General features: G+C 37.6%; 1 protein-coding gene across 3 annotated transcripts in view; it reads left to right on the top strand.

Annotated features, from left to right (window-relative positions):
- DIAPH3 (diaphanous related formin 3) overlaps positions 1-15,717 on the top strand; it is a 475,864-nt gene that overhangs the window by 252,591 nt on the left and 207,556 nt on the right. For all 3 annotated transcript variants that reach the window (XM_040623366.1, XM_040623355.1, XM_040623377.1), the window contains one exon: positions 8,381-8,620. In XM_040623366.1, the coding sequence (XP_040479300.1) occupies positions 8,381-8,620 (240 nt within the window). The remainder of the gene's footprint in view (positions 1-8,380; positions 8,621-15,717) is intronic.

Genomic DNA, 15,717 nt, shown 5'->3' with positions numbered 1-15,717 from the left:
CTAAAAACTGCTTGATTACATCTGTCATCTTTTTCCCCGCTTTTGTAGTTGAGAAGCAGAGGGGACAAATGGAAAACGGCAACAATAAGAAAAGTCACCTAGCTATGTATATTTCAGAGAATGTATACTTCAAGGGAAAGCATATTATAAGAAATAGTGATATTATACAATGATAGAAGGAGTAATTTACTAGGAATAATCACCTTAAATATATAAGCTCCTAGTAACAGCATCAAATTCATCAAGCACGAACTGGCTGAGTTAAATGGAGTAATAGATAACTCCCTAATCTTAGCCTTTATTGTCCCTTTTTCATCAAATTCTAGAAAAAATATAGACCCCCCCCTCCAAAGTAAACAAATAAAAAATCAAGACAGTTCTGTCTTGTTAATTTTTGGAAGATTGAAATCTTGCTGAGTAGGTTTTCTGTTAAAACTAAACCGGACCATAATAATGGAACATCTCTCTGTTCGAAAATTGCACAAATTGTTTTTAATTACTTGTGGGTCAAAGTAAAAGCTATTTTGAACTGAATGCAAACACTGAAAAATAAAACCAGATTCTTAAATTACTGATATCAGGAGTCAAAAGAATTTCAGTACAGAGAATTAGACTTGAACATATATACAAAAATTAACAAAATAGTTTTATATCAAATATTTCAGTGCATGAAGAGTATGTCATGACCAAGTGGTACAGGTTGGCTTAACATTTAAAAATTAATGTATTTAACCATATTACCAGAAAAAAGGGGAGAAAAATCACATTATCTAAGTAGATACAAAATGAGAAGTATTCAGAATTTGAATTTATGATAAATAAAAATTCTTAGCAACTAGAAATAGGAGGAACTTCTTCAACCTGATAAAAGACATCCACAGAAAAGCTGTAACTCTCCTCATAACTGATGGTGAAAGATTAAATGCTTTGTCATTTATGATTGGAATCCAGGCTAGGCTATCTATTCTTACACTTCTATTCAGCATTATAATGCATGTTTTAACCTGTATAATAAGAAAAAGAAAAGAAATTAAGGGCCTGTGCATTAGAAATGAGGAAGTAAACCATCTTTATTTTAAGTGATCTGATTATTGTAAATCCCTTATGAATTTGCATAAGCAAACTTGGTTGAAGTAACCAGTGCATTTAATAAAATAACAGAATAGTCAGATTCCTGAATAAGTTGTATTTTTCTCTGTACGCCATGATATACTAGAAAGCAAAATAAAAATAGTACTGTTTACTTCAGCTCCAAAAACTGAAAATACTTATGAAAAATTCACTAAAACCTGCTAATTTTCTACACCGAAAGCCAGAAGATATTGCTGAGAGAAATTAAAGAAATTATAAATGAGATATTTACCAGGCTCATAGAATGGAAGGCTTAGTATTAAGATTTCATTTTTCCCCCAAATGATCTTAGATTTCTAATATATGATACACATTCCCAATCAAAATCCCGGCAGGTTTTATTATGGTAATTGACAAGCTACAAAAAATTCATATGGCATTCAAAGGACCTAGAAGAGTTAAAAATCTGTTTTGAAAAAAGAACACACTTGGAAGACGTAGACTACTGATATGATACCAAGGCAGTAACATTTTGGCTTAAAAATACACAAACTTTTTCTAGAAAGTTTAGAAATAAACCCACGAAGATATCATCAACTGATTTTCAGCAGAGACTTCAAGTCTAGTGAGTGGGGAAAGGAACTTCTTTGTATCTAACTGTGCTGCGATGCTGGATATCTTATGAACTGAAATGAATCCTAAGTCTTGCACCATACTACACAGAATAACTAATGAGGAATGGAATACAGACCTAACATGCAAAGATCAAATATAAAACAGGTTTCAAGTGGTAGAAACCACTTAGCGAGACAATTTAACAATTTCTTATAAAGCATACATTTATACTCTCTTTTTTAGATACTTAATAGAAATGACAAAATTCATACAAGAATATTCGTAATGTCCTGTATCCGTTTCCATGGGCCTCCATAACAAATGCCCACAACTGTGGTGGCTGAAAGCAACAAATTTATTCTCTCACATTTCTGGAGACCAGAAATCCTAAATCGAGGTGTTGGCAGGTTGGTTCCTTCTGGAGGCATGAGGAAGAATCTGTCCCCTGCCTGTCTTCTCACTTGTGGTAGCTGCTCTCAGTCACGACTCTGTGTTTCCTCGCTCGTAGGATGACTCCAAAGCCTGCCTCCTCCCTTGCATTGCTGCCTCCTCTGTTTCTCCCCCCGCTTTTTTTTAAAAATTAAAATGACATAAGTCACTTAATTTAGAGCTCACCCTAAATCAGCATGATCTCATGTGGAGATGCTTAATTACATCAGCAAAGATCTTCTTTCCAAATAAAGTCACATTCACAGGTACCTTGGGTTAGAACTTGACCTACCATTTTTCCAGTTCCCTGTTTAACCTAACCCCTATGTCACCCCAGACTAGAAAACAGGAGTCCCTCAACATGGTATATTTTTGGCATATATTTACAATGAAATCTTGCTCGCTAATAAAAATAAAGTACTGAATCACGCTATATGTATATGAATCTCAAAGTCATTTTGTTCGGTGAGAGAAGCCAGATGTGAAAAGTGTTTACTGAAAGTTTTATTAATATAAATTTCAAGAACAGGCAAAACGAAGTTATTGTAGAAATCAAAACATTGGTTTCCTGTGGTAGGGTGGGGGCTGTCTGGAAGCACACGAGTGAATTTAAGACACCAGAATGGTTCTGGGTTTTATGCCAGCTTTTTAATTCAGCAGATATGAAGCTTCTGTGTTAAGAGTATTTGCTAAGACTGCCAAATTAAATAAGAAGTCTCTCGCTCTCTAGCTTTCCCACTTACAGATCCTGAGCATCGACAGAACTCATTTGGACCTCCTGTGAAATCCTTAGTGGTCCAGAATTGATAAGTACTTGTAAGCAAAGATAAAGCAATATCTGATGGCTATAACCAATTTTCTATTTCTTGACTAGCTTAAGGAATATACATTTTATCCTTTTAATAATTTTTGTATAATTCTTGGCTTTGCTCCTATGAAAAAATATTAAAAAAACATACCATATGTACATTGCTGTTGTGTAGTTTTTAAAAAATAATTTTAGCTTCAGAGCTTTAATATCTTAAGGGCACATTTATTAAAAAAATTTTTTTTTTTTGTATTCTGAGCACTACCCAGGCATGAGGTGCTTAAATAGCTATGTTTTTTATGCATTTCTTTCTTCTTCTTCTTCTTTTTTTTTTTTTTTTGAAGATTTTATTTGAGAGCGCGAGTGAGCAGGGCAAGGCACAGAGGGAGAGAATCTCAACCAGACTCCCTGCTGAATGTGGAGCCCGACATGGGGCTCTATCTCAAGACCCTCAGATCGCGACCTAAGCCGTAATCAAGAGGGATGCTCAACCAACTGAGCCACCCGCTCGCCCCTTTCTATGTGTTTCTTGACATGAAATGAACTTTTCTTTTTTCCTGCATATTCTGGAAGTCTTGAAAATAGTGGCCAACTAATAGTAAAAAGCAGATTTTTTAAATGTAGTTTAGCTTAAGAAATCAAGTTAAAAACTTTTTTTCTGAGTGTCTTAATTCCGTTAATAGATTCACATTGCTTTCTTAGATGTCGCTTTCCTCCCTCAACCCTTCGTCATTTTCTCTAGTCTTGTCTTGGACAACGAAGCATTTGTTTTTTCCCGTTCTCCTTGCTTATTGCGCCTCTCCCACAGAGAACGGAAGAATTAGCTAATGAGGAAGTATGAGCAGAAAGTGCAGTGTGAGGGGACAACAAACACGAATCTGGAAAGTACTAAAAGTTCAGCACAACAGGAGGTGGTTGGGAAAGGAGAGGAGTCTGAAGTAGTAGCAGGCAGTGCTCACAGCAGGGTCATCTCCGTAGTGTTTTGTCTAAGAACTACTGTGGCGCAATTAAAGTCCATTCGTACTCCTGGAAAAGCGTAGGAGTAGTTTGAGTATCAGATGGTTTTTAAGTTGTCATTATTAATTTCCACACTGTGATGCTCTGAGTGGCACGAACACGTGATTGGCAGCAAGTTAGCTTGAGGGCCTTGTCCTGCTGGCATGTGACCTTGAAGGAGTCCTTGAACCTTTGTGAAATCCTATTCTGTTATTCCTGATACATGTACAAAGTATATGAAGTAAAGGTTTAGAGTGGCCGGTCCTTTAAGACTGAAATGAGTGGCCTTTCAATCAGTCGGTTACTTGTAGTGTTAGCCAAATGAATGGTTAAAATAGTTTTAAAAACAACCTCAGGGAAGAATAACAAAGATACGGAGCATGTCCTGAAATTTCTTTTGAGGGGACCCTACACAAGTCTGCAGGCAAGAAGGTGGGGGGAACCCAACAAGTTTTGTTTTGTTTTTTAAGATTTTATTTATTTGACAGCACAAGTAGAGCGGCAGGCAGAGGGAGAGGGAGAATCAGGCTCCCCACTGAGCAGGGAGCCCGATGCTGGGCCCCATCTCAGGACCCTGGGATCCTGACCTGAGCCGAAAGCAGACGCTTAACCGACTGAGCCACCCAGGCGCCCCAGCAAGTTTTGAATAAGCCGGTTTCTGAATATCTCTTATCTATAAAAACCAGATATGGTATTAGACGTAGTTGGTGTAAAAATGTCTATTTTTTTCCTAATAAAAGAATGGATAGCATTACAATTACATGTGAAAAACATAATGAGATGATGGAAGGTGCCATCTTCCTGGGGACTACTTCTACTTTTTAGCCTTTAAGACAGATGGAAGGACTCGAGTGATCCAAGGGGGGCAGTCATGACTTAGGTGACTCACACAGCGCTGAGCGGGTACCTGTTGGTTCATTATTCTCTAAAGGCCTTTCATTTCGTCTCTTCAACAACACTCATGCTGCCAACAAACGCAAGTGTGACTAAAGATTACCCTTGGCATTCTGGGTATTGCTTGTGGTTGGATTTTCACCAGTCACTGTTTTAAAGGTATTCTCATTGCGGCATGGACCATCTATGCTCATGGGGCGGGGAGATTACAGGAACCCTGCCTCCTGCTTTCAAACAACAGGGAAATCAAAGCATTTTCACGTTCTTTTCTATGCCTTTACGTTGATCTTCAGATTACAATTCATTATTGTCAGAGTTTGGTGATGCGAGTTTATATTGCTAAGATTCCGTAACAATAAATTGAAAGGATACCTCTGTGAAAGTGGAATTCTGATTTCTTCTAGCATTCTCATTATTAGCTATCTTATAGTTAAACTTTTATACCTCTTTCTTCTCCTCCTCCTCCTCCTGTAGTGACTTTCTGTTACCACTGAGGATTATCTGAGCACTGTAGTGCTCCATTTCTGCATCCAGCCTCGCCTGTGGCAGACAAATGAGAGGCTCCTTAGCAAGCAAGCAGAATGCAAATCCTGTGTTGACTGGTCATGTGACGTGACAAACATGCTTCAGGAATTTAAACAAAGAATTCTCTTCTAATTTTTTTTTTTAAAGATGTTTTTTTATGTGACAGCGAGAGAGGGAACACAGCAGGGGAGAGGGAGAGGAAGAAGCAGGCTCCCAGCGGAGAAGCCCAATGTGGGACTCGATCCCAGAACGCCAAATCACGCCCTGAGCCGAAGGCAGACGCTTAACGACTGTACTACCCAGGCGCCCCTCTCTTCTAATTTTTAACACTTTTTTTCTTTGATCCTATGTGATGAAAGACTTTGATTTGACTAATGACAAAAAGAACCCTGTGATTATCATAGATCCTAAGATCTGGATCTTAGAATGTTATCATTCTTTACGGGTTTGGGTTTTTTGTTTTTTTGTTTTGTTTTGTTTTGTTTTTTGATCACAGGGCCAGCCATGTGTCCTGGAGAATCAGAGTAGGCTATTCGATCGTGGCCTCAAGACCTTAATGAGCTCCAGGTATCTCTTGGGTTCTTTTCCAGCTCAGTGGTTTTGTTCTCTAAAATAAATTTCATATTTGTCAAAATATTTTTTTGAAATTTGGAAGGAAAAACAATATACAGAGGACGTCTAATTTTAAAAGATGTTGCTCCAAGATGTGTTTTTTAGGGTTCCTTGCCTGACTTTGCTTTGTCAGGCTTTCTCATGAACTCATAGGATTTTGTTCTGCATTACATCATACACTTACTCTGTCTTTTCAAGGTACCTGTCCCCAGTGCCAGGTAGACTCATTACTCACAGAAATCTAGGTTATATTTTTCTAGGAAAATTAATTACTTTATACTGGCTACATATGGTTAGCTTGTCAGCAGGAAAGCTTTAACATATTCTGGGGCAGTTTAATATAAGCATTTAAGCGAGTTTTTTCTCTTTGTGCATAAAGTAGTACTTTAATATAGGTTCAAAGTAATAATATTTTGTAATACTCATTTTCCTGGGGTACTTTTCTTGTTTACTGCAAAGTAGCAAAGTATCGTGAATGAGGGGACAGGTGAAAAACCTGCCGTGGGTGCATCATGCACTTTTTGAAGGCCCATAACTGTGTGTACTCAGGTGATTACTCCTTTGTCTTACTATTCTAAAGGCTCTAGTAAATGTAATAGAGCATTATACAGAATTGGCCCAATATAGTATGAACATCATTTGCAACGATTAAGGATAAAAATGTAGCGAATTTAACCCATTTGGGAACATTTAAGACACATGAAATGTCTTTAGGAGAAGTGATCTCTGCTTAACTCTACTTCGTGTGCTGGACTTAGAGGTCCAAACAGAAGGATTCGTGCCCACTCAGAGTTGGTATTCTGATAGGGCCTCATTTTATCTAACATTTTATATTTATTCTATGGAACCGTTATTAGTTTTTGCTTTGTTTTTAAGCCTTATTTGAGCGTACAGTCTCTACTTTCTTGTAGGAGGAAAAAAAAGTTTCCTTTAGACAGGCAAACTTGAAGACATTCCTTGAGCTCTGGGAATTTTAAGATCTCTCTTAAAGCTCTTTGTAGGGGGAGTCATTAACTACATTAGTCGAACTCTTAGAATCTTGCCTGTATGCACTTAAATGCTTAATCTGTCAGGTGGCTAGGGAGAACACTAAATGTGATTTAGCTATATTATTTACTAAGCAACTTTTCAGGCACTGTATGGGTTCAGTCCATCCGACGATGTTCTCTCGGAGGTATCTCCGGAGAGCTAACCCCTTATTAATGCTCAGCTGTGGTTAGACGGGGATGCTGGGCTGTGCTGTGACAGCCAAGCGCTGTCTGTAATAGCCTTTTGAATCTAATAAAGTCAGGCTTTTGTCTGGCCTATTTAATTTTAAGTAACAGTCATTATATTATGAGCAGATAGGCTTGTGCCTCCTGAACAGAAATCGTATAAGTTTTGTGTGACGTTGTCCTTTTCTTTTTCCTTTAGGGTTTGTGACCAACAGAACTATTCCCTATTTTAACCCTCTGGTGTTGTCACTATTTTTTTCTTTCCTGACCTTGCCTCACACTGCTTTTGGTATTTATAATAGTTGTTGAAATTCAACAGTTTTACTGTTATTGCCTCACCAAGGTGTTTTAAGTCTCAAATCCCTAGTATATTTAGCCAAGGAATTCATAGCTTAAATGCCCTTTGTCTCCAGCCTTCAGTTAAATGGCGCTTCTCCTCCCTTGGGATAGAACGCACGGGAGTAAGCTCAAGGCAAGAACTTGCTGACCCTCTAGCCTTTTTGTCCTTTTTAAAGTCTTCAACCCCTCCACATTCGCAACAAGGGAACCCAGAGTCCCGAACAAGGTTCACTTGGCATGGGATGGACCCGTGGCTCTGTGTGGCTTTTGTCTCTGGCTACGCCCACGTTCCTGAACACCGACCCTGCTAATTTAGTGTGCGTCAGAAGTCATTCTACTTGGCTGTGTTTCTCAAGAAAGTCAATTTAGTACAAATTGGGACCTATTTACTTTCCCTCCATCTGACACATACTGTTAGTCAGCAGGGCTTCTGAGGACAGCGGTTGCTATTTGAAGAAAACAAACCCTCTTTGGATCTTTCTGAATGTTTAAACATGACCCCACATTTTCTATATCGAACAAAAATTAATGGTAGAAATGCTTTGTAATTTGTTGCCTCTGTACTGTGTTGCCTTTTTAAAAATTTGGTTTCTGTTAAGAAATTATATGTACTTGATTACTTGACCATTGTCATTGATTGAATTAAAGCCTTCTTTTCATTGAGCATCTAAATTGTTAATTTTTTTCTTTGAGGAATGACTCTTGATTGCTCAGAAAAACAAGCAGGGCTCTTCTGTCTCCCTGCTATCAGTTTGAAGGGACATATTGCTTCCTCGGCACTGTCATACCAATAAATCATCCCAGATTACTTGCAGTCGTACAGTACTGAAGTATACCATGCATTTTAAAGGAAATCTGCTATTTTCTTTTCAATCAGATGAGCAATGTGAAGAGACTACGGCCACGGCTCAGTGCTATTCTCTTTAAGCTTCAGTTTGAAGAGCAGGTGAACAACATCAGACCTGACATCATGGCTGTCAGCACTGCCTGCGAGGAGATGAAGAAGAGCAAAAGCTTCAGCAAGTTGCTGGAACTTGTATTGCTAATGGGAAACTACATGAATGCTGGCTCCCGGAATGCTCAAACCTTCGGATTTAACCTTAGCTCTCTCTGTAAAGTGAGTTTGTTTTTTAAAAACACATACTTGCCTGAACACTTACTCTGAAATGTCAGCCCTGATTACATTATTTAAATATTTTTATTTTGATGTGCTCATTATCAAGAATTTGAACAAAACCATGAACCCAAACCCAGAGTGAACTGAGCTAATTTACTCAACCTCAGAGCTAAATCCAAATATTAATTTTCTCTGATCTGCAAATCCAACGGAAGGATTTTGTTTAATAACAGAATTATGTCGTAAACCTATGCTTTCCCAAACTAATGAAATGGAACATCGAAATATTATTTAAATCTCATCTTCAATTCAGGTAGCTGCAAATGATGGTATAGACGTATTGAGAATTGCTTAGGATTGCCACTACATTTTTTACCTTTAGTATTTAAATATTTCTTTGCTTTTTTTTTTTTTTTTTTTTTTTTTTTTTTTTTTGCAAGCTGAGAGGAAGGGAGAAAAGAATGAGACTGCTTCATATAAAGGGAAAATCATTTTAGGAATAAACATGCCTCGGATGTCATTGATGATTTTGAAATGTTTCTATCTAAATATAATTTTAAAGGATGTGAGAATTAAGTAAGTTTAGAGATTAGGTTTTTTTATCCTGGGTTCTTCCACAGGTTAAATGTCCTTATGGCAAATATATTCACTGTTTTATGTAACAGAGCTCTTTCCTCAGAAGCGGGCCGTAGTAATAGTGCTTTATTGATCTGCTTACAACAAATTCTTCTCCATTACACATCACAAGAAAAGCTTTCTTTTGTTCTTGTCCTGCTAACATCTATACTACCTGAGTAAGGAATTTGATGACTGGTTTTCCCTGCTGTCCAGGAGTTCACTTCACGCAACTTTGCTTGCATAAGAGACCTACATTAGTATGCACCTGTTTCCAAACTGAAATCCGAAGAGGATTTCCGCTTTTACAAAATGGTGATTGCTTCTCTGCTTTATGCCATTTGGCTTATGAAAGGTTTCATGGGAACGCTCTACTTTCGGGTAGTGGGGGAGACCTGTGATGCTGTTGCCACTTAGGGAAGGTGAGAAGCAAGTCCAGTTTTAGCTTTGGGTTTGCTTGAATGGTTGATCTTGCAGTGCTTTCATGACTTTCCTTATACAATTTTCCTAACCTAAGCCTCCTGTTGGTATCAACAGCTTGTGAGCTTGCTTTACTCCATCTCCATCTTTTTATTTTCCTCTCATTTTCTGAGCCTGATATATTCAGTTAAGATTCCTAGCATGGGCGCTGCAATTCGCAAATATGTGTTGAAGACTGCACATGTGTAGAGTGCTTATTTATTCCTGCGCCAAATGCTTGACCTGATCATCTCATCGAACGGATGTAATTATTTATGTGGCGTACACGGAACCCCAGTTTTTCACATGTAAACCATTATGATTAAAATTTTTAATAGAGCTATATCCACGAAGTTATGACAACAGAGCTGAGAGAGAGAGGGAGAGAGAGAGTGAGTGAGGCTAGCTCGGTTAAGGGAGGACAGCTAAGCATTCAGACAGGAATAGGAATTTGAGCTGGATCTGGAAGTATGAGTGGATGTTCCCGAGAGGGAAAGGCATTCTAGGTGATAGCCATCAGTTGGCATGAAGGGTCTGATATGTGAGTACACCAAGTGATCAGAAGCTTAGGCAGGAGAGGTGTGGAGAAAATGGAAATGAAACAGTAAATTGGTCTAGATTGAAAAGCATCTCCAGTGTTATGCCTGATGGTGAAGATTTATGGAGACATGTTAGTTCTTTAATTCAAGTGATATTCTCAGAGATGTCCCATAGCAATATAATTCTAACAGCAGTATGGAAGGAAGTTGAGCTGAACTGTCCAGTCCTGGTACCATGAGCCACGTGGGGCTGTTTACATGTAAATTAATTAAAATTTAAATAAAATTAGGAAATACCTCAGTCACTTTTGCCACGTTTCAAGTGAACAAGTGTCCATAGGTGTTGGCAGCATAAATATAGCGTATTTCCATCACCATAGACTATTCTCCTGGACAGCACTGGCCTAGAGGGTTATAGTTGGGAGAGACTCGGTGACTGGATGATGTGTAGCAAGTGACCGAAGAACTCAAGCTGAGGAGATAGATGGGGAAGATGATGGAAGCTGCCTTCATTATTAGCAAATGTTATGAAACAATGTGTGTCTATTATGAAACAGTGACTGTATGTTGAGACAATGGAAGTGCAAGCTTCGGTAGCGGCAAAAGGGTTTGGGGTAGGATGGGAGGGGGGCAAAGTGTCATATACACATTTAAGGAGCATCTAGGGAACTGTGAGAATGTGGTGAAAATGAAGTTGGAGGTGGAATGCCAAGGAGGCAAGCACAACTGCCAGATTTCAGGCTTTTCTTGAGCAGGGAACCAAAGGAAGACAAAGAAGATGAAGAGCAAGGTCAGGGAGAAGTTTGCATGTGCAAATCAACTGGAGTTTGTTTCTTGGTGTTAAGTGTCTATTCCTCTTGAGAGCTTGCATCTCAGAACTCCAGTGGACTCACAAAGAGTTGACCATATGCCCTCCCTCATGCTTTCCTTACAGAGAAGCTGTTGACAAGAGATGAGGTCTGATCGATGAGGTAGAGTAGCCTAATACAGTGCCTGGTGCATAGTAAATAATAAATAGCTGTAGAGTGAATGACAATACAATAGACAAAATGGACACAAAGTTGTGCCTCTTAGTTATGTAGTTGAAAGTACACAAGCTCTCATACTGATATGCAGTGGCTGATGCATAGTAATTTACAAGTGCAATGCATGTTGCTATTATTTTACTGTAGTTAATCTGTCTCCAGATAAGAGTCAACTGTATTTTCAGGTAATGATACTAGATATTTTGATCATCCCTATTAGAAGCCTTCTGTTGTGCAAGGAACAAAATAAATACTACAACTTTATATTTTTTATTAGCCTACATGTCAAGTTGAAAGCATATATTGAACAAGATGATATCTCATCATGTTTCTTATCAGAAGTAGCAGCTTGATCTTTGACAATTGTGATTGAATTTTCACACTGAGTATAAAGCATTTGGTTTGATGATAAGCCCCCATAAAAGGAATTCCATATTTATTTGACAGTAGAAAGACAGGGTAATATTTTAATCTGTTAAAACATGCTGTGTAATTATATGACATCTAATATTCTATATTCAAAATCTTTACTTTTAAATACGCTTTACAAATTTAGCTCTAGTATGAAGTGTATGAAAATTCATATTGTTAACTTTGTATCGTTTAGAAATAATTACATGAATCATGAAATCTATATATAGTATAGTTTAATTTGGGGGGCTATAGTACATCTTTGTATACATTTATAATTGAGATAGCTAAGTACAGTAACTCTCTGAGTTCAGAAAGAAAGATTTGTGAGCACTTTCTTAACCTGAAGATTTGATGTGGCCTATGATAAATAAACATAAAAGTAAAATATGAGAAATAAGATAAACAAAAGTGAGAATCTATGAAGGTATAGGTGTTTAGGTTTGAGACTCAGTGAAGGGCAAACATGGTAATGAAATTTTACATGAGCTAAAGATGAGGTTTCTCTCATTAGCTAAAGCTGAACTTCACAAGAAAATTTTCATGTGTATTGTTATAAAAGAAAAATATGATGTTGAGCCGTGTTCTTTAAAACAGTAAATGAAAGAGTCATTTTCATTAAGGTCTTTCTTTTAGAATCTCTTTCCCTCCCCTCCCCCTTTCCTTTCCCTACAAGTGTGGACCAGAGCCTCTTAGTGTCTGACACTCCAAGAGAACCCTCATGGTAAGATACAAATGCACTTTTCAGTTACATAAAGTTATTCCTAGTTTAAGTAAAATGGTATAAGTACCTTGCTTTCTGATGACTCATCTATTTAGAAGGCTAAACCTTAGAATATATAAAAGAATGGATGGACTTCTTGTCATTCAGAAGTCCTCCAAAGAGGTAAGAGTTGGATAATATGCAATGAGATTATATTCTTTTTTCAGGACTTGCTATTGATTAAATGCATATCCATATCCTTAGAAATTCAGTCAGTAAATGGTAGGTGATCACCTAACCATAATGCCCACCTAGAAAAAATTCATATGTGCTTAGTGTTGAAGTTAATTTTCTTAGAGAACCTGTTGGTAGGGCAAAGATCTTTTTTTTTCTTCAGGTAGATCTGTATTCTAGCAAAAGAGTGAGTTGACACAGTCATCAAAGTTTAACACCATAAAAGTATATGAGAGAGCTTTAACTTGTAAATTTAAAAAGCAGATGTTATCAATCCACACACCATGGCTATAACATCTGTTTAATATTTCCTAATGTCTAATGATAGGTAATTTCGGAGTAACAAATTATCCCGATTTATACAACTGGATGATGTAGCTATAAAATGTAGCTCTTTGTTCTGAGTAATCAAATAAACTATATCAGGATAGTAGATATGAATTTTGGAAGAGTTTACAAATTATAGTAACTTTTGTCAGTGTTTATGCTACTTTGAGGAAAACTGCAGAAACAAGTAATTATTGATTCCATCATAAATGTATCAGTATTAATCACTTTGTAGGAAATTTTTCTATTCTCTGTGGCAGTAGACCATGCAGTGAGTTCATCTCAAAGATGAAGTCATCAAAGGATACCTAGTAATGGGAGCGTGGAGGGGTTAGAAGTTAGGTATTAAAAGGGTAGGCAGTGGGAAGCAAGATTTGTTTTTGTCTCCTCTCTTGATTTTGATTTTTTGTCCATTTAAAAGATTTTTTTTTGTCCGTTCATTGAAGTGCATGAAATTTTTTATCTGATCTCCTATATATTCTTTTTACAAGCACAGGCTAACCAAAAGTAGAATAAAGCTGACCAAAGCTGTGATGGAGAAGATTTTTATATTCTTTCTTTCTTTCTTTTTTAAAGATTTATTTATTTATTTTAGAGAGAGCGAGAGCGTGCGCTTGAGCGAATGGGGGGAGAAGCAGAGGGAGAGAGAATCCTGAAGCAGAGTCCCTGCTGGGTGCAGAGCCCAACTGGGGTTCTATCCCAGGACGCTGAGGTCATGACTTGAGCTGAAATCAAGAGCTGGCTGCTTTATTGACTGAGCCACCCAGGCACCCCTGGAGAAGATTTTTAAAGGAATAAAACCGAAGAACAAAACTGTTTAATTTCCCTTTTGTTTAATGCCCCCACCAACTCCAGTGGGTGATTTCGTGAAATTATGAACAGCTTTTCTTGTAGTACCTTGGAGTGCCCTCTAAGAAATACGTGTCAGCTCCACATTAGATCAATTACTTCAGCATGTATGGATGCGGATCTTGATTAGTGGCTTTTTAAAGGTCCCCCAGGTAATGTTAATACACAAACTGAACTGAGAATCACTTTGTCTTCTGCCCTCCTTCTTTATCCCACAATGGAAAATTCCTGATTGGTGGTATGGAACCAGCCAGCAAACAAACATACAAAAGCAAAACCCAGGCAACACAAGAACAAAAACAAAAAAGAAACAACTCCATGTCTTCACGTAAGGATGAGTGTTGAAAATATTTCCAAAAACTGCTGCTTTTTTTTCCCGTGCCAAGCTGAGCACTACTCTGAAAGTGAAGTGAAGGAGCGAGTGGAGTGTGAATCTCAGGCACACAGAGGAACTGACATAAGTTGATGGCCACTGTCCTGAGTTATCTGGCAGGGCTCTATCTTGTATGGGTGCAGTTTCAGCCATTATAAAAAGCAGGAGACAAATACCTCTGCCTGTCACCTGTTACAGCCACATCGGGTAATACTGTGAAGCTTCTTTTGTGAAATTTCGCTTCTCGTATATTACCTTTTCCTTCACTCTGTGGAGTTATTTTGAAGAAAGACCTCTGCCAAACAAATCCATTGTTCCATCTGCATTGTGTTTTAGAAGGATTTTAGGGAGGTTTTTATTCTTTATCGGATTGGCAAAATCACACCAGTGAATTCTGGCACCCTTTGAAAGTAAAGCAATTTTTGGCCAAAGACTTGCAGATAACAAATGCCATTCTTATTTCACATCCAGCCAATTAAGTCACTGAAATACTGACTTCCAAAGCAATGTGAAACATTTAGGATTCTTAACCCCTTTGATTCATTCATTACCACAATTAACCTATAGCATTTTCGAAAAAATATTTGATTGGTTTTGCTAAGTAATGTTTTTGATAAATTTTATTCACATTACCTTTTTTTAATTGCTATTAAGCATTGTAACTTGGAATTATTCTTTCACTAGAATTAGAGTGGCTTTGCTTGTAAACAGCAAATACACTGTTTGTGTGCCATCATCTCACCATTCTCACAAAAAGCATAGCTAATCTATCAAACTTCCTTTACCCCCAACATGCAGACTCAGCATTGTCCTTAATATTGTACTTACTGACGGCTACTATCCATTAGAGGTTGCACCCAAGATGAGTCTTACCAGCCATCCCTGTTTTAGTCCAGTCTCCTGTTTTTATATGTTTTAAAAATGAAAAAGCAAGAATTGAATAAGATGCTCCATTCCTGGAGGAACTTATTGTTTATCTCTTCTTTGTCAAGGGTCTGCATTGCTCTTATGTTTTTGGGATAGAGGCAAAACATGCAGCATTATTATCTTTATAGTTAGTGGCATTTGTGAACATTTGTTTTTATGTGGCAGAGACGGGGGAGTATGATGATAAAATGGGTGCATGCCAAAGGCAAAGACATTACAAGAAAGGAAAATTATTGGCCAATAGCTCTCATAAGCATAGATGCAGAAATTCTCAGCAAAATTTTATAAGCCAAAACCAATGATGTATAAAAAAATTACATACCACAACCAAGTGAGATTTATTACAGGTATGGGAGGCTGGTTAAACATTTGAAAATTACTTAATGGAATCCATTACATCCACAGGCTAAATAAGAAGAATCATTTGATCATATTAATATATGTTGAAAAGGCATCTGATAAAATTCAACATCCATTCATGCAAAAACTGAACTAGAAATATAGAGGGGGTTTTCCTCAAGTTGTTAGGGAATATCTACAAACACTACAGCTAGCATCATTCTTAATGGTAAGAAACTGAATGTTTTCCCTCTTCAGTTGTGGAAAAGGAAAATCTGTCCCTGCTCACCATTCTT

Source organism: Ursus maritimus, unplaced genomic scaffold (assembly GCF_017311325.1).
Source record: "Ursus maritimus isolate PB19 unplaced genomic scaffold, ASM1731132v1 scaffold_10, whole genome shotgun sequence".
NCBI lineage: Eukaryota > Metazoa > Chordata > Mammalia > Carnivora > Ursidae > Ursus > Ursus maritimus.
The sequence above is the reverse complement of the archived record's forward strand: the minus strand, read 5'-3'. Positions and strand labels throughout refer to the sequence as shown.